General features: G+C 36.6%; 1 protein-coding gene across 1 annotated transcript in view; it reads left to right on the top strand.

Moving 5' to 3' along the window:
• Positions 1–37: 37 nt before the first annotated feature.
• The window catches only part of Rad21l1 (RAD21 cohesin complex component like 1), a 30,876-nt gene continuing 5,616 nt past the window's right edge, over positions 38–25,297 (top strand). Inside the window, exons 1-13 of the mRNA XM_031373700.1 lie at positions 38–148; positions 2,377–2,552; positions 2,904–3,033; positions 4,509–4,602; positions 6,451–6,557; positions 10,381–10,551; positions 12,481–12,573; positions 13,408–13,521; positions 15,420–15,646; positions 16,057–16,150; positions 17,164–17,288; positions 22,455–22,544; positions 24,863–24,940. Of these exons, the coding sequence (XP_031229560.1) occupies positions 2,409–2,552; positions 2,904–3,033; positions 4,509–4,602; positions 6,451–6,557; positions 10,381–10,551; positions 12,481–12,573; positions 13,408–13,521; positions 15,420–15,646; positions 16,057–16,150; positions 17,164–17,288; positions 22,455–22,544; positions 24,863–24,940 (1,467 nt within the window). The 5' untranslated portion in view covers positions 38–148; positions 2,377–2,408. The remainder of the gene's footprint in view (positions 149–2,376; positions 2,553–2,903; positions 3,034–4,508; positions 4,603–6,450; positions 6,558–10,380; positions 10,552–12,480; positions 12,574–13,407; positions 13,522–15,419; positions 15,647–16,056; positions 16,151–17,163; positions 17,289–22,454; positions 22,545–24,862; positions 24,941–25,297) is intronic.

The raw sequence follows: 25,297 nt of genomic DNA, 5'->3' as shown, positions 1-25,297 counted from the left end.
GCCCCCCACAAGAGTTGGTTCCCTCTCCCAGTTCGCACCCAGTAGCAGCAGCCGACTTGCAGCTCCAGGAGACTCACGTCTGGGAGCCTCATTCCTCTACACTGAAAGCAGTGGGTGGCCTGCCTGGGAGGCCAGGCAGCTGGGAGCGGTAGGCACATTGGGTGATTTGCGGGGACCCTATTGCCATGCCTGGCCCTCAGCGCCTGGCGTCAAGCCTCTGAGGCCCACCTGAGGAGCCGACCTGGGTCTGCGGGTCTGTGGTCCGGGTTTCCCACAGTGCGTATTGTCTGTGGGAAGCACGTGGCTGCCCCGACCTCCCAGCCGCATCCGCAGCATCCTTGGCTGCGGCTTGGCCCTCAGCCTCTCCACCCCTCACCCTCCCCTCAATCTCATGCTCTCTTCTCAGGCCCCCATACCCCTCCCCTCAGGCCCTTACCCTCACCTCAGACTCTTAGCCATCAGGCTCCCTTGCAAGGCCGGTAGTCACCTGCCAGGTCACACCTCAGTGCCTTCCGTTCCCTTTCTTCCCTTCCCTGGATGGGTTTTCAGGGGTCAGTCCTGTCCCCTGCTCTGCCTTCCTTGTATCAGGCTTGGCCTTCTCTTTCATGAAGTTATCTGTAAAAACCTAACCCTGTACCTTCACCCTCAGGATGTCTTTGGGACGGGGATGGGGAGTGCATGGATGTGGGAGGGGGTCGGTGAGCGGTGAATACATGCTCAGTAAACCATGGTCTCCAGAATGTAAAATCCCAGTGTTTGGCTTTTACAATTGTATTTATTATTTTAATCTAGTACCAAAAAATATTTTTTAACTGTCCTCACACTTGGGGACATTTTTCTTAACTTAGGTTTGGAGTTAATTCCAAAGCACCAAAAGGAAGTAGAACCATCGCAGGGCACAAGCCATAACCAATAGCAAAGTGTTTGCCTAGGGACTGTGGTTTGGTAGGTTGTGTAACCTTTAGTTTGATTCTTGCAGTGGAAATGGTCGTTGATCCAAGTTGACCTAAGTTTTTAATTCTGTGGTTGACTTCATGTTTGTCTCCATTTTGGCTCAGTGTTCCCTTTTACCAAAACACTTAGTAAGAAAAAAGCTAATTTCTGTGTTGGCAGTTTCACATGACATATGGAAGTAGTAATTTGTACTCCAAAGTCAAAAGTGATATGACATCTCTCCTCATTCTTTACTTCAAAATAGAGCTTTATTTTGTCATCAATAGTATAGGTAGTAGAAATATCCATTTATTTCCTGCCTTTTATGTTAAGCAGAAATTCTAAGAGCCTTATTCCAAAATACTGAAATTCAATGGCTGTTTCTTTTCTGACTTCTGATTATTTTTCTGTAGTTTCTTTTCTTTTTTAATTTTATGGCCCTTTGGAATTCTGTCATTTTAACTTCAACATTAATATATTTATAGCCAGGCGTGAGGTACATATGTGTAATCCTAGCACTTGGAAGTAGAAGCAGAAAGTTCAGGGGACCAAGACCACCTTTGTCTATAAACAGCCTATCTCTAATAATTAATGATAATAATAATAATAAACAGTAAATAATATTTAGCATCCTAAAAGGAAAAATGTAGTTACACACCTGGATATAAATTAATGATCCAACATCAAATTCTTCTTTTTTGTTTGTTTGTTTTGTTTTTGTTTTTCGAGACAGAGTTTCTCTGTGTAGCCCTGGCTGTCCTGGAACTCACTCTGTAGACCAGGCTGGCCTCGAACTCAGAAATCCGCCTACCTCTGCCTCCCAAGTGCTGGGATTAAAGGCATACACCACCACTGCCCAGCCAAATTCATAATTCTTAGGAAACAGATAACCTTAGTTTTGTCTATTGCTTTCTATTGCTTCTTTCCTGTTTTTATGTCCCCTTTTCATCTAGAAACCTTTATGTACTTATTTTACTATATTAATAAGATAAATTATATTTTCTGTATAGAAAATCTGAGATCAATTGGTCTTATTAAACTATTTAAATTGAGTGTGGTTCACAAGTTTCTAGACAGAGTTTTGTCCTTAGTTTTTGTTTGTTTTTGTTTTGGGTTTTTGGTTTTTTGTTTGTTTGCCTATTTGTTTTGGAGACAGGGTTTCTCTGTGTAGCCCTGGCTGTTCAGCCTTGAACTCAGAAATCTGCCTGCCTCTGCTGCCCAAGTGCTGGGATTAAAGGCATGTGCCACCACTGCCTGGCCTTTCCTTAGTTTTAATAATATTATAAATAACATCCCCTTTTTAATGAGAAAATTAATAACATTGTGTTAGGAGATAATTTGAGTATTATTCTGTTGAATTAATGATACATTTTTATTGCAGTAAAAGAATACCAAAAAGGTTTTCTTATCAAATCTAAGACATTTGTTTTGTGTTCTCTCTAGTTCCTTAAATACAACTAAGGAATACAGGCAACATGTTCTATACTCATGTGCTTATGAGTAAACGAGGGCCATTGGCCAAAATATGGCTTGCAGCTCACTGGGAGAAGAAACTCACAAAGGCTCATGTGTTTGAGTGTAATCTAGAAATAACCATTCAAAAAATTATTTCACCTAAGGTATGTTACTGATTAAAATGATAATCTGTAGTAATCATGGCTGATGTAGAAGAATTAAAATGTTTCCAAGACAGTTTTGCTTCTCAAAACTTTTTATTCCCCCCAAAATTATTGTCTGCACAAAGGCACTCTAATATGGATTTAAGTGAAGGTTTGCTGAAGCTTTTATGGCTTTGCTGAATACACAAATTAAAAGTAAATTATTTTATCTGGTGAGTTTAAAAGTGGTTTACTTTAGTAAGAATATAACATTTACTTTTTAAAGAGAAATTGTGATTTCCTTAGTTTTCAAAGAACAGGATTTACAAACCTTACCTTTTATTTTTCTAATGTTTTAAAAATCACTCAAAGGTGAAAATTGCACTCCGAACTTCAGGACACCTTCTTTTGGGAGTTGTTCGAATCTACAATAGGAAGGCAAAATACCTTTTGGCAGATTGCAGTGAAGCGTTTCTTAAGATGAAGATGACATTTCGCCCAGGTATACACACAGTGTTATTTTGTGTCACTATTGACTCCTTTGGGCATTTTTGTATTGGGTGGTCTCTTTTAGTTGTGAGCATACTGTAATTTCAGGTGAATATAATGAATATAAACTTCATTTTGACTGAATCTTAAGATTCCATAAGATAATTATATTCTTTCCCTTGTTCTTTTCCTGTGTTTGTAGGAAATAGTTATGCTTCCAAACTTGTTATGCTTTCTGTATTAATATAAAAATATACTTAAAATCATCACAATTGTATAAGAAATGGATACACTTATTTTTAAGGGGTCATTTAGTTCACCATACCTGTTTTTTACTTTATGAGAACAAAATTACTGACAAAATGTAAACATAGAATTCTTGAGAGTCTTAAATTACATAGTAATTATGAAGTATCATCAAAATTATTAGACATTCTACAGTGCTATATGTTTATAACATATATGTTTATATGTTATAAATATAGTGCCTACAATTTAAAATTTATATATGTATCATTTCCTATTTTTATCATACTAGTTTAAGTAAAGGTCTTTCCTCCAGCACTAGTCTTCAAGCTCCCTAAAGGAAGCATCTTTGTCACCTACATTTTTCTAATCTCTTATAGTACCTGTGTTAGTGCCTTTCATATACCATCCCTCCATCAACATTTGTGGACTCCCAACTGATAACTCTCTTTTAATCTTTCTCATTTAATATAGTTTTAGAGTCTTTAGGTAGATTTACATGCTCATTTATTATTTATATATCTCATAAGTATTTGTTGACTCTTTTATGCTTTGTGCTTGACATGAATGTTAGGCTTTGGAATACAAAGACAAGCAAGATAAATTGTTCTTTTTTTCAGTCAGATAAGGAAATCAGATAATGAAAATATTTTTAAAATGTTCTACAAAAGTTACAGATTGTGGTCATGCTAAGATTAAAGGCATGTGCTACTGAACCCATTAGTGATCATGCTATAAAGGAAGCAAGATCTACAATAGAAAATAAAAGAGTTCATCTTACAGGATAGTTGGAGAAAAACTTTGTGAGGGAAGAGAAGTTAAACTCACACTTGAAAAATAGGAAGTACTCACATGCATACGTAGTCCCTGAGGGAATGGCACTATAGGCAAATGAATCTACAAGTACACATGTCTTGAGGTGAAAAAGAAATACTTGCCCTTTTCAGGGGACACAAAGGCTGGTATGTATGTGGAGTCTAATGATTGAGGAGAGTCTCTTTAGATGACGTAAGTACAGGGCTACTTTATTCATGCTTAAATCTTTAAGCATGAGAATTATCTGATCTCTTTACTTTTGGTGACTGTTACTATGGATACTCCATTAAAAAAAAAAAAAAAAGGCTGCTAAGGGGCAGGAATAGATATAGGGAAGCCCGTGAGAGATGACAAAGATTTAATTGGAAGTTTAAAGTTTCTCATGAGGGACCATTACTTACTGTGTTTCTTTTTCATTGTTTTCAGGACTGGTTGACCTCCCAAAAGAGAATTTTGAAGCAGCTTACAACACTATCACATTACCAGAAGAATTTCATGATTTTGACATCTACAATATGAAGTAAATTATTTTGCTTTCTTGATGTTTTATTGCTTTCATATTCAGATTTGATGAAGGTAACTTCAGCTAGAAAACAACTGAACAAGTACAAATGACAGTTAAATTGCAGTGTGAAATTCCAAAGTACAAAGCCAAAAATGTCTCACTAATTGAATGTTGTTTGTAGTATTGATAGTATGCCTGTTCATCTAGTAAGTATTTGTTAAATAAATGCCTTTTCTATAGCAGGCACAGTTTTAGGCAGTGAAGAGATACCAATGAATAAAACAGTTCCAGACCCAATGGATCTTATATTTTAGTTGGTATAGACTGATAATAACAAGTAAACATGCAATATGAACATAAATAAATATTAAGACAAATAAAGAAATAAATATAAATAATAGGATTATCAGGAAAGGACTTTTTGATACAGTAAGAACACAGGTCTGGAAGAGCTAAGGGAACAAACCTATACAATAACATAGAAGAATATTCTAACGGAAATACCCAGTGAAGTAAAAAGTCTCTGAGAGAATGGCCAAGAACCAAGTGGAAGGGCAGTAACACAGAGGCCATTGGACATGTTCAGGAGCAGCAAGAATGCAAATGAAAAGAAGAGGAATGAAAGAAAGGCTGGGTAGTAAAGAAATTAGGTCAGAGAAGGAGCAAGAGATGCAGGAGACAGATGGTTTATAGGCTACAATAGGATTTTTATCTTGCTGGGAGAATATGCGCAAGAGTTTTCAATAGAGAATAGAGGAGTGACCAGATCTCACGTGGTCTCAACGTGCTCCCTCTGGCTGTTTCACTATAAAGGGAAAAGAAAAGGAAAGAAAACTTGTGAGATTATTGTAGTAATCCATATGAAGTAATATTGGACCAGTTTTCAAACTTCACTTTATTAATATAGTAGCAGTCAAATTAATGGCTATGTATGGAAGTCAGAGTAAGTATGATATGTTGATGAATAATTTGGGGCATAAAATGGAGCTACCCTTTACTGAAACCAGAGGCTGAGGAAGAAGAGAGAAGGAAGTAAGTTAGGTTTTTGGACAACAGAATTTGGGTCTGAATTCATGTGTATGTTTCTCTGATTTCACATGTTTAAACCTAATTCCCCTGGTGATGGTACAAATGGTGCGAACCTTTAAACATGATGAGATTGTAAAAGCTGAGAGCCCTCCTTAATGAGGTAGTGGCATTATAAAAGAGGCCAAGGGAACTTTCTTACAGTTCCACTATCTGAGGATACAGCAGGAAAGTATTGTCTGTGGGGAATAGACACATACTAGATACTAAATCTATGATGCCTCGATCTTGGCCTCCCAAACTCCAGACCCATGTGCAATGAATTTCTGTTTATAAATTACTCAGTTCTTGTCAGAGCATCGACAAAGGAAGACCAAAGTTGAGATGCCATAAATTCAGGCTTTTTCCTGGTTCATGGTAGGCAGTCACTCTACACCCTGACCTGGTATAAGATCAAGATGGTACTTAGGGCCATACAAATTCTGTTCATGAAAACAGAGCCCTTATAACCTGGTTGCTTCTTAGATGTCTCATCTCTTAATAACATCACCCTCAGAAATAGCTTTCAATATCTGGATCTGGAGGGAACTCAAATATTCAAGCCATAGAAAGAGTGACCATCCATTCAAATGTACAAGTAAGATAGTGACTAGAAAGCACCAGAGCTTTATTAACCAGAGCATTACTTGTGTATCTGTGTGTCTTAAAGCTCATGCTCAGAAAAACACTATTGACAAAATAAAAACTCTTTTATTAAAATCTGTTTTTAAGTTTTTTCAATAGTTTGTAAAACCATGTTGTTCTGCTCATACATTTCCTAAATATGTTTCTTTATAGTGATACTGATATTGCAGAGCCCCTTGCTCAGAACCAAAGTAGACCAGAGGAAATCACACTTAGAGAAGAATATAGCAGTGATCTACTTTTCCAAGCTGGAAGCTTTGGTGAGAATATTGAGAAACTAAAATTATAAGATGTCATCATTTATATTTGCATTTTGTATGAAAACAGTGGTAGTAGAGATATCTATAGAATGGATTTTTTCATGTATAAAAAGTTTTTATTCTTTTGTCTGTTCTAAATGCTAATAGCCTGTCTTATGATGAATTTATTTTATCAATATGCAACCACTTTTTATGAATTTCTATTTCTTAAATTTCTTATATATCAGGTGCTCTAATAGGCAAGAACAGTACTAAATTTAAAGATATTAAGTTCTGGGACTGATGTGATGGCAAATACCTCTAATTCCCACTAGTTCTTTATAGTAAGAGCCTGTCTCCCTTAAAAAAGAAGAGCAGTTTCTGCTCTCAAAGGAGATATCCAAATTAACAGTTAGTATTATATATATATATAAATACACACACACACACTGCATAAAATTTCTTCAAATATATTTTCTTCTGTGTATGATGGGTGTAACAGATTTAAGTCATCTTGAGAGTGAGGAAGGAGAAATACTACCACACTAAGTAATTTTCAGTTTGATTATGAAACATGAAATTATTTTTGAAATGTTAAAATATGTTTGGGTAAGGTATGTGGATTTTGGTTGGGTAATTTTTGGTTTTGTTTTGTTTTGTCCTGTTTTTCTTTTTCTTTTTGTAGGGTTGTTTGTTTGTTTTCAGGACAGGATTTCTCTGTGTAACAGCCCTAGCTGTTTGAGGCTCGCCTCAAACTCACAGAGATCTGCCTGCCTCTGCCTCCTGAGTGCTGGGATACCTGACTAGGCATATGTATTTTTAAATGGGGTGATACTGTATAATCCAGCTATTACTTCTGGCTTTTGTCTTATGTCATAGTTACATACTTTCTGTATTGCTCTACAAAGTTCATGAGGATGTTGTGTTTATCTTTGAAATTCCTTGAGTGTTCAAAGCAGTGACTGTAGGAGAAGGATGACCTAAACTTGGCTTGTGACAGGGGTGTGGAGTCATGCAAGTAATGCTTGAGCTGCATCCCAACCTCTGTTTCCTATCCTCGCTCCCTTCTATACTGCTTGCTATCTGCTTTGCTTCTTATTCTATGGTGAAGGACACCTTTTATAAATGTCAATTTCCAATCTGGGCTGTATTTTATTTTTATATAAACTGAGTAAATTATTAGGTTTGAAAATGAATTGTTAGAAAAATTAAAAATCAGAAATAAAAATTAAAGTTTATATTTTTACTAGTCACCATGTACAAATTTATATATAATATATATATAATTATTCTGCTGAGTTAAAAACCTTTTTTTTTTTGCTATTTATTCTTGGCAATCCTACTATTTGACTATATATTCCAGCTAGCTTCCAATTTGCAATAATACTCTTTCCTCAGCCTCCCAAGTACTGGGATTACAGGTATGCATCACCATGTCTGGGTATTAAATGTTGTTGTTTTGCTTTAGACATGAAACTTTATGATTATTTTCAGTTATGCTTTCTGTCAGCTTCATAGTAGTGCTGATTGATTTGTTATTGTTGCTGCTACTGCTTTTGTGGTTTGGTTTGGTTTGGTTTGTTGAGGCAGGGTTTCCCTGTAATAGCACTGACTCTCCTGGAACTCTTTTAGTAGACAAGGCTGGTCTTGAACTCACAGAGATCCACCTGTCTCTGCCTCCTGAGTGCTGAGATTAAAAGCATGAGCCACTGAATTTTATAAAAGAACATCTGAACTGTCTCTTCTATCTTCTTTCTGCTTCTTAGCTGCAGTATTATACTACCCTCCTGGAAATCATCCTTCATTTTCTTCCCATGTTTTTATATTTTTGGAAAAGTAATTGTTTTTAATTTGCTTGTTCACCCATCATTCCTCTGCCTAAGCACCTGTGACTATATCAACCCCCCCAAATTCCTTTGCCTCTCCTCAGTGCCCTCTACCAATTCATTGTTTCTCTAGTCATTTTGTTTTAGCCTCAATATAGGCATTTTCCTCTACTGAAGCATATGTCTTACTATCTATCCAATACAACTTAATTGTTCACAGTGCTCTATCTTACATACCTCAAAAATTGGACGAACATGTTAGTCTATCAGTAGTCCTAGATTTGAATCTGGACTATTTCTTTCAGTTTGTGTTTATACTCAGTAGATGACCTAGCTGAGCCTTATGGCCCTGTCTGTAAAGTTGTGATCCTGATAGCAATTTCACAGGTTATTTTCTTTATTCTTGACTTTTGTTCTCTCCACTAGCATATGATTTTTCCCTTCAAACCTTAAGAAATGTTTAATATTAATATTTTCTGTCCTAGATTACAATATAAAATTGAAGATTCTGATTTCTTCTCTTTAATCTCTGGATGGATAGATGGATGGATGGATGGATAGATAGATAGATAGATAGATAGATAGATAGATAGATAGATAGATAGATAGATAGATATTCAGTCTCACTACTTAAACAAGTCTTACCTGTTCCTCAGATTGGCTTGCTGCATTTCCTGAGTACTGAAATTGTAAGTGTGCAGCACCCTCAGACTCTTCAAATGTTCACTCAGAATTCTTATTTTTTTGTTTGTTTGTTTTAGAGCTTTATTGTAGAAAACAGAGAGAGGGGAGGGAGGGAGAAGGTAGAAAAGGAGAGGCCAACCTTGTCCACGTAGAGAGAAGGGAAAGGGAGGGGGAGAGAGGAAGCAAGAGCTGAGAGTAAAGACAAGAAGGAGAGCAAAAGCTTAAGAGGTTGGGGATTTTTGTTGTTGTTTGGGTTTTTTTGTTTGTTTGTTTTTGTTTGGTTTGGTTTTGGTTTTGGTTTTGGTTTTTGATTTTAGAGCTTTATTGTAGAAAAAGACAGTAGTGTCTGTTTCTAAGTGTTATTCTTGGATTGACTAAGGTTGGTTTTCATTTTAGGAGAGAGCTTCACCTGAATAATCTAAACGTGTTCTTAGCTCTTTCTCAAATTGTCATTTAGTCCATTTAGCAAATATTTAATCCAGTGTTATGTATGTCTATAAAGAAATATTCAGTATGGGTAGTACTTCATGTTCGTTTTTTTTTTTTTTTTTTTTTTTTTTTTTTTTTTTTTTTTACTGTATAATAATTAACATTGGTTCTTGGAAGGGAGAGAAGGCCAATGTCTGATCTCAAGGGTTCAAAATCATGGACATAATGATATTAAAATCCAAGGGCTAACTTAGGTCCTCTGTAGCTATCAGTATAACCTAATGACAAATAAGATCTGGCTTCAAGCCTTTCAGTGATATTTTCTTGTTTGTGCAACGAGAATTATGTCTTCTGTTACATAATATAATTAACTAAGTGCTGAGTTAATGTTAGCTGACTGCTTGTGCTCTTTTTAGTATTCTATTTCCAACTTCTGGTGTATTCTATAAATATTTACTAAATGTATATTCTAAGCCCATTCTTTAATATTTTAACATGCCTTTCTTTTTTGAGGTAGGGTTTCTCTTTGTACCCCTAGGTAGATTTCCCAAATTTTTGTTAGGTATAAACTGTTCAAGCAGTTGTCTATATGAAATGATATGAAATAATACTTGATTAAACAGAATGTGACCAACAAAATGTATAGGGAATAAATTTATTCCCACATAACTATAAACTCTACTGAATGCTCTGGCATTTTTCCTATTGTATTAGGAGAATATTAAACTTGAAATATAGCCTATATTGATTAACTGGGTGTCTTCTATTAGATAATTCAATAATTTTAAAGCTTTTATTTTCCTCATAGAATGGGATGAATTATACTAGATGGTATCTGTTTCCTCTAACTCTAAAAGTATGTGTTTCTATGATTAGCTTGGCACTCATGATATGCATTTATATAGGGGATGAACCTGAACTCCTCAGAAGACATAGCTTCTTTGATGACAATATATTAATGAACTCCAGTGGTCTTGTAGTTGAACATAGTTCTGGAAGCCTCACTGAAGAAAAATCTTTGTTCTTTGACAATGGAGATGGATTTGGAGATGAAGGAGCTGCAGGAGAAATGATTGGTATGCTTTCTGCCCATAAAAATTAAATATTCATTTTAATCAAATCACTGTAAAGTATCTGTTTTGCTAAATAAAATTGAATTTTTAGATACATGTCTGTGTTTATAGGCCAACTTATTTTTCACATGTTTTCCAAGTCTATAGTAATTTTAGGCTAGGCCTAAGTTAATAGTTATCTGTTTAAACACATTCCTATAGAAGGTACTAACTCCTGCTTATTTTTATTTGTATCCTTAAATTTTGGAAGAAGATGGAGAAGTGATGTTAGTATATGCTCCACAAAATATTCTAGATTATATGCTGGTAACATCTTCTTTAATACAAATTGTGGGATAGATATTCTTCTTGTATTCTTGTATTCTTATTGTAGCATTTTATACTTAAATTATAATATTAGTATAAAATATACAATTTGGAGACACTGAGAAAACAAAAGTATGTATTTTAAAGATTATTATATGAAGTACATTTACCGATTTTTTTTTTCAGTTTGCATTAAAAGTCTAGTTAACAGCCAGGCATAGCAGCTCATATCTGTGATCTTAGCATTAGGGAAACTGAGGCAAAATAATCATGAGTTTAAGGCCAGCCTAGACTATTATATAAGGAGTACTAGGTCAGTTCACTACACTAATGAAGCTCTGTCTCAAAAGAGAGTGAGGAAGAGAGGGGGAGAAAGAGAGAGAGAGAGAGAGAGAGAGAGAGAGAGAGAGAGAGAGAGAGGGAGAAAGAGACAGACAGAGAGACAGAGAGAGAGAGAAGGGAGTAGGGAGAGAAGAGAAGAGGGGTCAGAGAAAGAAAGAAGTGAGAAGTGTGGTTATCCATTGTGCAAACCACGGCTTCTTAAACTTTCTCCATCACAACTCCCTTTTGCCCAAGAAATTCCTACGTGGTCCTGGCTATATAGGTATATAAAATATGTATACAAAGGGTTGGAGAGAGAGCTCCGTGGTTAAGAGCACTGATTGCTCTTCCAGAGGTCCTGGATCCAGTTCCCAGCACCCACAGTAAGGCACACAAACATCTGTAACTCCAGATCCAGTAAATCCAAAGCCGCCTTCTGTCTTCTGTGGGCACTGCATGCATGTAGCAAAAATAAATATATATACAAGCAAACAGCCAGACACTTAGAATTTAAAAATATACTAAAACAATTTTTAAATTTCTATACAAACCGAGTATTAACTGAAAATAAATTAAAGAAATATATTCTAAAACAATTATTTGGTATACTATATCATTTTACCACTTGTTAAAATAAATATACATGAAATTGAGATGATGTTTATTTACTTATGTTAAGAAAAATCTCTGCTAAACTTTTGATGCTGCACAGTGTAGAACATTTTCAGTGTTTTTCATAGTTGATCAATGTTTCAATTTTAGAATTTGTAATGCTGAGTTTGTAACACTGATTTACATAAGTAGTCATATAAGATGATACAAGTATGTTTAGTTATAATCTAAGAATGTGTTAATTTACGAGGAGATACAATAGGAAATTATTAAATGTATTTACTATAATTAAGTCATTATGTTTCTGTTAGAACAAAAAATGTTGTACACATAGTAAAAACAATGACATTCATAACATACAGTAATCTTGAATCTGTGCCAAGATATTGCAGACAGTTTTTGTGGCATTGTATGAAACATGATAGAACACACAGTACAAAGTGCACATTGTGTGTTCAGACCCAAGGCCATGGTGAAGCAGTACAAAGAAGCATGGGTGAGCGCTACCAGAAATACATTTGATTGGTTTTCCCTGTTGTCAGAATTTTCACGTCATGCTACCCTTCTTAGTTCAGCTATATGACCCCATATGTAATCAAAACAAACAGTTTAAGAAGCTGGAGTAAATTGTCTTATATAAAGTAATGATAGTACATGTTTAGTGAATAAAAATATTTGTTTATGCTTTTAAAGATAATCTATTGCAAGATGAGAATACCTCTTTAGAAGACGAATATTTGAACAGAGAAGTTTCTCTGCCTCCTGAGCTTCCCAATAGTATAATGGGTATGTTAAAGTCTTTTGCGTAGAAAATGTATAGATGCTGATGTTCAAGTCAAGTCTTAGAACTTGTAAGTTTCAGCACTACTGCAATGGAGGGTATTGTCCTTCCAATGCTTTTATAGCACAGGAAGTTACACTCTGAAAAGGTAACCAGGGCTGGCTTTCATAGATCACATTTATTCTTCCCAAGTAGTATGTTTTCAAATCCTAAAAAAATAATATGTGCTATATGAAAAGAGAATTTATTAAATTGTGTAGCTTGACCATTGACAAATAATTTGAGAGATTATAAATTTTCAAATGAGCATATTTTTCTGTACTTGAAATTCTTATCAAAGTATCTCAGAGAAGTTGAGGTCTTTAAGATAGTACTTTTTCCTTAAGTGTTTAAAGTCTAGTTAACCTCATTTTTGTTTTTCTCAATGTTTGATGTTATTAGCACAGTAATCAAAATTAAAAATATGAAAGTTATTGGACAATCAAAACTTAGCTATGGTTCTATTTAAGCCCATTGATGGTTCAAGCAAACATAAATATTTTGGTTATCATAGAATATTTATATTGGTAAATTTTTTTGTTTTCATCTCTGCTATGACTGTAGCCCAGCCTGAGATATTTCACATGCAAAAGAGCATGATGTTATTGACATTCAAATGTTGTAGGTCCCAGACCATTTATTACTGAACCTCTTTGCCTCTGTTAAAAATTCATGTTTCTAAGAATTTATGTATCACCCCAGCTAGCAGTATGTCCTCAATTATCCTTTGCTTTATTTCTCATATTCTCTTCTAGTGTGTAGCATAGTCATATTTTTTTCTTTTATGGTTCTTTTAATAGTAGAACCAGGTAATTCAGATGACCAATATATACCTGAAGATGAAAAAATAAATGAAATACCATTAGGATCAAATGAAGAAGAAGGATTTACTCTTGACCCAATTGATGTTTTAGGTAAGAGGATTCATGTTTTTATTTTTATCTTTGGTGCTCTGATATCTTAATTGCTTTGAGATATGCTGGTGGGGGCTAGCCCAGCATCCAGTTTCCTAAGGAAGACAGCAAAAGTGGGTATGGAGTCAGCAATCGGGGCCAAAATCTGCTTATTTCTGGCAATTTAACTCTTTCTTGCTATTTCAGGGCCCAAAGCTACTGGCTTCTGGCAATTTAACTCCTGCTTAAATAGCAGCAAGTGATTAAGCAAAAAGCTTAGTTACTTGGTATCTTTTCTCTTTGGCTCAAAGGTCCCCCCCCCTTCACCAGGCAAGAGGCTCAGGTATATACTTGAGTGTGCATGTGTGCTGTCTCTTTCTCTCTGTCTCTCTCTCTCTCTCTCCCTCCCCGCTCCTTCCCCACATCAGACCCAACCACCTGTATCATCAGTTTTATAAGTGCACATGCATACTTATATACATATACACATACCTGCATACATATGTATATACATACAGACAGACATATATACATTTGGTGGATAGAGCAGAGCCCCAAACATCCACACTTTGTTTCTTTTCTTGGCCTTTTTATACCTTCTTAGACAAAAGTTCTTTATAAAATTACCTCATAGGAAAAGTGTTACACAAAAGGGGAGTTACAGAAGAATGTCAATAGTAAATTCAAAGCAGTATTTCATTTTATAAGCTTTTGTAAGTTCAAAGCAACAGTTTTACATGGCCTTTCTTTATCGTAGTATACACCTGTGGCCTCATCCTTGGACTTGACCTAGAATGAATGTTTTTCCTTAAGCACAAATTTGTCTCAAACCCATTTCTCTTCTTAGTGTAATTTATGAAGGCTCATTGTATTCCTAATTATTATGCAGCCTTTACTTTATATTCTATGAGGGGGCCTATGATCCTAACTTTATTACGTTTTTCTGACAAAAAACTAAAACCATCTCCTTACATTTTCTTGCTAAAACTATTTGAATCAAATTAGGACTTCTATAAAGTCATTAATTCATCTAAACAGCATTAATTCACAAAAGTTCATCTTCATATTGATCTGCAAGAAATTTGCCCAATGGGATGGGCTCATGCCTGCCCAGGCATCGTTAGGCTAGGTAATAGTGGCAGAAAAGGCATAAATCAGCATCAAGAAGCAATCTTGGATGAAGTCTCTGGGACTGTGCCTCTCCAGATTGTACCCATCATAGCCATACAAAATGGTGGGCCAACTCCAGGAAACTCACTTGCTTGCCATAACCTTTCCTAGATGACTTCTGCCAATATGTACACAATCCATACAGCACTATAGAAGGCTACATGATAGTAGCATTGGGCATTAAATAGGAGAAGAATATGAAAGAAATCTTAGATAATTCTTCACATGTAGTCACATTCAAATCATAGGTCCAGTTTGGGAAGGTGGAAACTTAAAGACTGAGTTCAATTCAAAATATTTTCAGCTTTATTAAATGAAAGCTTGACTTCTGCCTGGTATGGAATTAGCTATCTACTTTGAATTCATATATGAATTTCAGTGTGGAGGGTGAAATGCACAGAAAGATACACACTAATATTTTGAAACACCCTTTTACACATTTAAAAACGAAAGAAAGGCTCCAGATTCTCTAGCTGTGCTTTCTCTCTTTGCTGTGTTTCTTTAGTTGCCCATTTAACAAGTGAACAGCGTCCCTCCTAAGCATCTTCAAACCTTGAAAATGTATCAGCTCTCGACTGCTCAGATACTCTAGCTTTGCAAAAACTTTACAGAGCATATTTTCAAAGAACAGAAGTATTCATTTTTCCCACTGCAACCCTGCAGATTATCTGTGACTTTTAAGATATCTATTAGCCAAGAGTATAATTTTACAAAACGTTCTAAGTCCATTTATACCTGTTTCTTTCTAGATATTGCTGATAAAAGGAAAAGAAAAAAGAGGAGATTGCTCATAGATCCAGTCAAGGAGATAAGTAGCAAGACTATGCATAAGCAGCTGACTTCCTTTATGGACACACTGATGGTTCTGGACCTCGCGCCCCCCACCCAAAAACTGATGATGTGGAAGAAGAGGGGAGGAGTGAATACTCTTCTCTCAACTGCTACCCAGGATCTGATTAATGATGAATTAAAAATGGTAATTGCTTCCATCTCTTACATGAATGTGATGTTTGCTTGTAAATAAATTTTCTTCATTTACAATATAATTAGATATGTGGGGAAAAAGAAACCTTTGTTTTAAAACTTAATTTGTTTAAAAAATGTATATGAATGGCTTTTACTATTTTCTTTTCTTTTTTCCAGAAACAGAGCCTTACTATGTAGCTCTGGCTATCCTGGAACTCGCCATGTAGACCAGGCTGGCCTCAAATTTACAGAGATGTGCCTGCCTCTGCCTCCTGAGTACTGGGATAAAGGCGTATGCCATTATGTCCAGCTTGAAAAACAAACATATATGAATAGCTTTTACTTCTTTAGCATATGGGCTTATGCTTTCTTGAATTGATTTACTAATATAAAATTAAGAGTAGAAATGTGTTGTTACAGTTGTTTACAAAGTGCTTCCTGTCCTCTGACTATAAACTTGCAAAGTTGACACAGGAGTCAATGAGGAAAGAAGTGGGAAACCAGCCCGTTCTAGGTGAGACCTCCTAGTTTTGTTAGTGACAAGGGGAAGGTTGCATAAACAAAAAATTGAGTTTTATGTTTCAGAATGAAAACTGGGTTCAAATCTATATTTTCAGATATCTCTATCTGTAGAAGAATATCTTAAGTTAAAATATTACCTTAGTATAGCAGTTTTCTACTGTTCACATTAATTTCTGCCTCAAGACTTTACTGAAATGATGAAATGTAGGCCAATGCTGATGTCACTGGCTTGAATCCTACCTACTAGGGAAGAAGGATTGCAGCTTCAAGGCCCGCCTAGGTTACAGAGCAAGTTCAGAGCCTACCTGGCTCTGTTTCAACCTAAAACACACTAAAAGGGGCTTGTGGTATAGCTCAGTGTAGAGTACTTGTCTAGAATGTGTGAGGCCCTAGGTTTAATCCCCAGTATCTTCTTCACACATACACAGAAAAAGAAATACATCACCTTTCTCTCTCTTAGCACAGTATTCATAAATTCTCTAAAAATAAAGTCTCTGTGTCTAGCAGAGTGTTTTAATTTAAAATAGCCCGAAATATATAGTGATAAGGTCAGTGTTTAAATAATACAACTACTCTGAGACCGATATCACTGTCCACCTAAAATAAAGTTCACAAAATGTTAATAATCACTCATTGTTGTGTTAGTTATAAAGTAATAAAACTTATGTGATGAATAAGCTTCCTCTTCCAAGTGATCATTTTTGAAGACATTAAAATGTGCAGAATGATGAACTTATATTATTCCTGTTGTCTTGTGAGTGGATATGTGAGAGTGCATGAGGATGGATGGGCAGAAGATGAGGGGAAGTGGGAATGAGAAGCAGAGGGGAAAAAAGAAAGTAGAAATTATGTGAGACTCGGGGGAGTTTAAGATTGTCGTGCACTCCTTACTGAGATTCTTGGGTTCCAAGTGACTGGTCAGAAGTTTTCTTTTTGAATAGCTACATGCCGCTTCAATTTTGAAGTGCACTTTGGTAACATTATCTTTACTTCTTTATAATGAAGAACCCTTGGTGATGGAAGAGCCAGATTCCCACAGTGAGTTAGGTCAGCCCCAAGACTGGAAGGATGTGACTGATGACTCCGTGGATAACCCTCAGGAGAACATCAACATGAATATTAACTCTGAGGTAAGTTAACCAGGCAGAATCATTTTTATGATTATTCATAATTTCATGCTGAAATATTTTATGTGACATAATAAACGAGCGATTTGCTTGAATCTGATTTTATAGAAATAACCTTTCTAAGCCCTACATTTCATGAGTTTCATGGTCCCTTAGAACTCTAGCCAGATCCTTGTTGTTTCTTACCTTATAAGAATTTTTCCTCTAAGAATAACATTCCCAACTACTTCGACCTTTAATTTGAAAGACTACCTAAAGTCTATGACCAAAACAAAATAATTTTGTCACTCTGAAGAAACAGGAAAATTAAAACTTTCTATGAGGACAGTGTTTATTTGAAAAGCATAACTGTTTACAAACAGAAAAAAATATGCTTTAAAATGTTTTCTCTGCTGGGTGTGGAGGCACATGCCTTTAATCCCAGCATTTGGGAGCTAAAAGTGTGTATATCTCTTGAGTTTGAAGCCAGCTTGACCTATAGAGTCCCAGGACAGCTAGAGCTACACAGAGAAACCATGTTTCAGAAAAATAAAATATTTTTTCATCTGCCATTTAAGTATTATGGTTTTACTGATAAAATAAACCAATGTTTTTCAGGTCTGTTCCATCATTGTAATTTTTTTCTAGCAAAGAAAGGTTTTTTTTTTATTGGATATTTTCTTTATTTATATTTCAAATGTTATCCCCTTTCCTGGTTCCCCCTAAAGCCCTTACCCACCCCCCCACTTCTGTAATGGTCCTCCCCTCCCTCGAATTCCCCTACACTGGGGCATCAAGCCTTCACAGGACGAAGGGCCTCTTCTCCCATTGATACCCTACAAAGGCATCCTTTGCTACATATGCAGCTGGAGCCATGGGTCCCTCCATGTGTATTCTTTGGTTGGCGTTTTAGTCCCTGGGAGCTGTGGGGGGGGGGGTCTGGTTGGTTGGTATTGTTGTTCTTCTTAGAGGTTGCAAACCCCTTCAGCTCCTTCAGTCTTTTCTCTAATTCCTCCATTGGGGACCCTGTGTTCAGTCCAATGGTTGGCTGCGAGCATCTGCCTCTGTATTTGTCAGGCTCTGACAGAGCCTCTCATGAGATAGCTATATCAGTTCCTGTCAGCATGCACTTCTTGGCATCCACAATAGTGTCTGGGTTTGGTGACTGTACATGGGATGGATCCCCAGGTGGGGTAGTTTCTGGATGGCCTTTCCATTAATCTTTGCTCCACATTTTATCTCCATATTTCCTCTCGTGAGTATTGTGTTTCTCCTAATTAGGACTGAAGCATCCACACTTTGGTCTTCCTTCTTCTTCTTGAGCTTAATGGGGTCTGTGAATTTTATAATGGGAATTCCAAGCTTTTGGACTAATATCCACTTATCAGTGAGTGGATACCATGTGTGTTCTTTTGTGATTGGGTTACCTCACTCAGGATGATATTTTCTAGTTCTATCCATTTGCCTAAGAATTTCATGAATTCATTGTTTTTAATAGCTGAGTAGTACATCATTGTGTAAATATACCACATTTTCTGTATGCATTCCTCTGTTAAATGACATCTGGGTTCTTTCCAGCTTCTGGCTATTATAAATATGGCTGCTATGAACATGGTGGAACATGTGTCCTTGTTATATGTTGGAGCATCTTCTGGGTATATGCCCAGGAGTGGTACAGCTGGGTCCTCAGGTAATACTATGTCAAATTTTCTAAGGCTCCTCAGGCTGATTTCCGAAGTGGTTGTACCAGCTTCTAATCTCACCAGCAGTGGAGGAGTGTTCCTCTTTCTCCACACCCTTGCCAACATTTGCTGTCACCTGAATTTTTGATCTTAGCAATCTGACTGACATGAGGTAGAATCTCAGGGTTGTTTTGATTTGCATTTCCCTGATGAATAAGAATGTTGAACATTTCTTCAGATGCTTCTTGGCCATTTGATATTCCTCAGTTGAGAATTCTTTATTTAGTTCTGTATCCCATTTTTTAATAGGATCATTTGATTCTTGGGAGTCTAACTTCTTGAGTTCTTTGTATATATTGGATATTAGCCCTCTATCAGATGTAGGATTGGTAAAGATCTTTTCCCAATCTGTTGGTTGCCTTTTTGTCCTATTGACAGAGTCCTTTGTCTTACAGAAGCTTTGCAATTTTATGAAGTCCCATTTGTCTATTGTTGATCTTAGAGCATAAGTCATTGGTGTTCTGTTCAGGAAAATTTCCCCTGTGCCCATATGTTAGAGGCTCTGCCCTACTTTCTCTCTCTCTCTCTCTCTCTCTCTCTCTCTCTCTCTCTCTCTCTCTCTTTATTTATTATTATATTATTATATCTAAGTACACTGTAGCTATCTTCAAGATGCACCAGAAGAGGGCATCAGATCTCATTATGGATGGTTGTGAGCCACCATGTGGTTGGTGGGTTTTGAACTCAGGACCTTTGGAAGATCAGTCAGTGCTCTTAACCACTGAGCCATCTCTCCAGCCCCCCAACTTTCTCTTCTATTAGTTTCAGTGTGTCTGGATTTTTATGGAGGTCCTTGATCCACTTGGACTTGAGCTTTGCATTCTTCTACCAGTTCAACTGCCAGTTGAGCCAGCACCATTTGTTGAAAATGCCGTCTTTTTTTTTCCACTGGATGGTTTTAGCTCCTTTGTCAAAGATCAAGTGACCAAAGGTGTGTGGGTTCATTTCCGGGTCTTCAATTCTATTCCATTGGTTTCCATGCCTGTCTCTGTACCAATACCATACATTGTTCTGTAATACGGCTTGAGGTCAGGGATGATGATTCCCCAAGAAGTTCTTTTATTGTTGAGAATAGTCTTCACTATCCTGGGTTTTTGTTATTCTAAATGAATTTGCAAATAGCTCTTTCTAACTCTATGAAGAATTGAGTTGGGATTTTAATGGGGATTGCATTGAATTTGTAGATTGCTTTCAGCAAGATGGCCATTTTTACTATATTAATCCTGCCAATCTATGAGCTTTCCATCTTCTGAGATCTTCAATTTATTCTTCAGAGATTTGAAGTTCTTGTTATACAGATCTTTCACTTGCTTTGTTAGAGTCACAACAAGTTATTTTATATTATTTGTGATTATTGTGAAGGGTGTCATTTCCCTAATTTCTTCCTCAACCTGTTAATTTGTTTTGTTTTGTTTGTTTGTTGGGTTTTTTGTTTTGGGGTTTTTTTGTTTGTTTGTTTTTTGTTTTTTTCTGAGACAGGGTTTCTCTGTATAGCCTCGGCTCTTCTGGAACTCACTCTGTAGACCAGGCTGGCCTCGAACTCAGAAATCTGCCTGCCTCTGCCTCCCAAGTGCTGGGATTAAAAGTGTGCTCCAATACTGCCCAGGCTCTCAACCTGTTTATCCTTTGAGTAGAGGAGGGCTACTCACTTGTTTGAGTTAATTTTATATCCAGCCACTTCAGTTTGCTGAAGTTGTTTACAAAGAAAGGTTTTTATTGGGGGTAAGAAAACACACACACACACACACACACACACACACACAGAGCAAGGTACAATTAGAAAGACTCCCTGATCCTGTGAGGGTTCTATCCCCAGTGTAAGGGAATGCCAGGGCCAGAGCAGGAGAAGGTTGGTGAGCAGGGGAGCGGGGAAGGAACAGAGTTTTTTGTTTGTTTGTTTGTTTGTTTTTCCAGAGGGGAAATCTGGAAAGGAGAAATCATTTGAAATGTAAATAGAGAAAATATCTAATAAAAATTTTTTAAAAAAGAAAATAGACAAAATTCCATGTTTTTGTGGAGCTAACTTCCTACCAATAAAAAGTAATAAACAATAAAAAAAAGAAAGAAAGAAAGAAAAAGAAAGACTCCTTGAAAAATAAGGAATGGAGAAACTTGGGAATTAGAAGCCCTCATCAGTGTATCTGGATAACCACTCAGGGAATTCAGAATTAACCCACATTAAAGTCGATGCTGGGAGGAAAGAGTTCCAGAAAATACTAAATCAGAACGCATTTTACTAAGTACTTGATAATACACTGAGTGCCTATACAGTGAGTTGCCATGCTATCTGCCTTTTGGGGCCTTTCACATCTCCTATAATTCTTATTAGGAAAACTTGTTTAATTTATGATTTGGGAAAGAAAAATATCATTGCATTTATCAACTGCTTATTTACAAAATAGTTTTTCTCCATGTGCTGGACCAGGTCTTTTGACTTTTACTCCTTTGCGGTAGTCTATACCCTAATCTTCAGTTTTAGCCTTACCTTGTTTTCAAAATAGTGAAGAAATAGGAAATATAGTAAAGTATGGGAGCATATACAGTGAGTTTGAAGGGACAGAAAAATGTTGATTCTGATCAATCATTTTAAAATCTCATAAAACAATTTTTGTGTATAGTGACTATAAATTTGAAATTATTTAAAATATAGAATATTCATAGATAATGAAGAGAGAGCATGATAAGACTCTATAAATGTAGATGGTAAAGAATAAAGAGCAATACTTCCTAGTCACTGAAATATTTAAAACTGAAAATAGTGAGGGAAGTCTACTAGGGAATATTTCTGACTTACTCAAGATCAGAGACAGCAGCTGGGAATGGAGCCTAGTGACAAGTTAAGGGTGGAAAGGGGCCAGTGCCTTAGAGCAGTAGAAAGAGGAGATGTGGAGGTCAGAACATTTCTGGCCTTCTCTCATTCTCCTTCCCTTGTTTTGGCTCCCCTTCTGGAGGATACTCTGTCTGTCTGTCTGTCTGTCTGTCTGTCTGTCTGTATTTGTTTCAATGACCACTCTTGTGGCAGAGTCCTGTCACAGCCCTGGGTATGACATAGCCCTGGCTATGAGTGGCCCCGCCCTTACTCTCACCCTCTCTACTTGCCCATTCTGGTTTTTTTCATGCCACAGAAGCCTGATGCTGGCCTGAGTAACCGCTAAAGAAAATGCTTCAGAGGGAAGCAATGTCAGGAGCCCATCAGGAGAGGCTCGCAGTGGAGAGGAGAAATGCAGAAGTGGTGTGCAGGGTTCTTCATTTGTGGGTCATATAGAAAAAGAATATTTAAATTAGGAACTGATTATCTTAGGCTTCTCAAAACAGCCAATTTGAAAATATAATTAGTATATTAAATTAGTTTGATAAATGTCATTTGTTAATAAATTATTTAGTCAAATTGAGCTGTTAATTTTATAACCACTAGCATAATTACCTGTAATTTCTGAATTTTCTTTAGCCTGATATTCTTGAAATGATTTCTCCAGCTGCTGAGGGATTCTCTTCAATGAACACCTCCTTGGCCCAAGAAAATTGTCCAGCTGAATTGGTAAAAATATTTGCAGTCTTTGGGTGACTTTTTCCTATTTAATTAATTATTTTTAGATTCAACATAATTTTGTTCTAGGGCAGATTGGTATCCATGGAAGGGCACTTCCCTTCTCAGAGGGGAAAAGGGAGTAGGGAGATGGGGGTGTGAGGGTGGGACTGGAAGGAGAAGAGGGAGGTGGCTGCAATCAAGATATAAAGTGAGTAACCAATAAAATTAAGGGAAATATTTTTAAAAAGAAGGAAAGAAATACTGTTGTGGCAGAAGTTGATACATACAGAAATTTGACCTCTAATTCTTTTTTGCTTGCAGACATTGTTAAAGAATATTATTATTACAATGATCTCTATCATCTATAATATCATTTTTCTTTTTTAATAGTTGCTCAAATTACACAAGTTATTCATCTCTGGTGTTAAATTATAAAATAATATTTAAAATATATTTATATTAAGATATGAAAAAATAAAATCAGGAAATGAAAATTATCTACTCAAAGGGCCACACTTTGAGAGCCAATCAAAAAATTCGACTCACTCCCTATGTATTACTACTACCTGGTTTCTTTCTTTAAAAAAAATATACATATACATATAAAAATAAATCTTTTTAAAAAGATTTTTAAATTTTTTCATATGCATGAATGTTTGGTCAATGTGAAAGTATATCACATACATTCCTAATGTTCTAAGGGGCCAGAAGAGAGTGTTAGGTCCCCCAAAACTGCAATTATTGGTTGCTATGAGCCACCTGTGGTGCTGGGGATTGAACCCAGGTTTTCTGCAAGAGCAGCTAGTGTCATCTCTCCAGTCCTTGAGTTACTTTTTTTGAATCTCATCCCAGTGTACTGAAGGCATTTTTAGCTTAAAGAAATTTTTCAAAAGTTGTTTAGTTAATACTATCAAATCACCTAATAAGTCCTAGCATTAACTTTTTAGATTTTTTAAAAATTTATTTATGTGCAGGCATGTATACTTCTGTTAGTTTTGGGGCACCTTGTACATACAGGTGACTAAAGAGCCAGAGAGGCCTGGGGCTACAGATAGTTGTCAGTTACCTGATGTGGTGCTGGGAAACCTAACCCAGGTTCTCTTCAAGGGTAGTAAGAACTTTTAACTACTATGATGATATATATGTATATATATAGAGAGAGATGTATATATATGTGTGTGTGTGTGTGTGTGTGTATATAGAGAGAGAGAGAGAGAAAGAGAGAGAGAGAGAGAAAGAGAGAGAGAGAGGGGGAGAGAGAGAGAGAGAGAGAGAGAGAGAGAGAGAGAGAGAGAGAGAGAGAGAGACTTAATTTGTTTCCTTGTTTTGTTTGCTATTGCATATCATGGTCCAACCTAGCCTAGGAAAGCTGATGAAGTACATCAGAACTACACTGCTTCTCATCCACAGCCTGCTCTGTTTCCCTTGTTATTGTTGTTTTTATCAGACAGATCAATACCTCCCCTGAGACAAGATCCCATTCTCAGCTCATAAGGTGAACTTTTATTTAAGAGATTAGACTAAATCCTTTTGTAAAGGGTTCCAGCTTAAGTTTTTAATACCAAGCTGTCTTTTGAAGTGACTCAGCTTTAAAAAACAGAATAGTAAATCTAGTCAGATGACAGGACAGGCAGTGAGTGAGCTGTATATGTAGATAAAGCATCTCAAAATCTGAAAGGTCTCCTAAACCATTTTTAAGGATGTTTATGTCATCAGCTAAGTTCAGAATGGGGCCTTGCAGCAACAGGTTTTCTCTAATTTTCCTATTTGCTCCTATCATGGGAGTTCTGATTGGCCAGACTGAAAGAGTGGCTGACTTTGCTAACTCTACTTTTCAAAGTGCATAAAGGTGCAAGCTCTGGGCTGCATGACCAGTAAGACTGCAGTCCCCTACTTTGGATCTCCTTATCAGAAGACATGCATGGAGGCGAGGTACAACGTTGCACAGGTTTTTGTAATGTGACAGAACTTTTGTTGAGGAGACACAACACACTTACCTGCTCACCCCAGACAGGGAACCCATATTAGACCAAAGTAGTGATATCACCAAAGTCTAGCTTGGTGAACCAGCGAGTTTTATTGGGGTTACATACAATAGTATGTGTGTGTGGTTCCTTAGCTTTCCTGCAGAGTGGAATGCTTTAATCTCGAGTAAACTGTTAAATAACAGTTGTCCTGTGTTTGTGTCATTCTCTTCATCAGCCCATACATTGTTTGGCAGGACTGTGTTACAGTCGTGTTTCTGTAGTAGCTAATGCAATGCCTGTTGCATAGTAAAATTTCAATAAAATTTGCTTAAATGAACTATTTATTGATCATTTAAACAGGAATCATCAGGCAGCAAACAAAATACTGAGGCAGAAAAATGGAATCAACGATTATTTCAAACATTAAATGTGTTACGGGTAAGGTGGCATTTTATTTCATTTTATTTACTGTGTGTATGCAAGTGTAGTGTATATACACATGTATATGCACATTCTAGTATGGGATACATGTATGTGCAGGTACTTGTGCATTGGAGGCCAGAAATTGGTATCAAGTAGCTTCCTTAGTCACTCTCCACTTTATTTCCTGAGGCAAAGCCGCTCACTGTGCTGTTCCAGCTGGTCTAGGTAGTGAGCTTACCCTGGAGATCCCTCACTTCTGACTCCCGAGTGTAGGGGTTACTGGTCTAGCTAGTGAGCTTGCCCCGGAGATCCCTCACTTCTGACTCCCGAGTGTTGGGGTTACTGGTCTAGCTAGTGAGCTTGCCCTGGAGA

This window comes from Mastomys coucha, unplaced genomic scaffold (assembly GCF_008632895.1).
Source record: "Mastomys coucha isolate ucsf_1 unplaced genomic scaffold, UCSF_Mcou_1 pScaffold15, whole genome shotgun sequence".
Lineage (NCBI taxonomy): Eukaryota > Metazoa > Chordata > Mammalia > Rodentia > Muridae > Mastomys > Mastomys coucha.
Note: the sequence above shows the minus strand (reverse complement) of the source record. Positions and strands in the feature narration are given on the sequence as shown.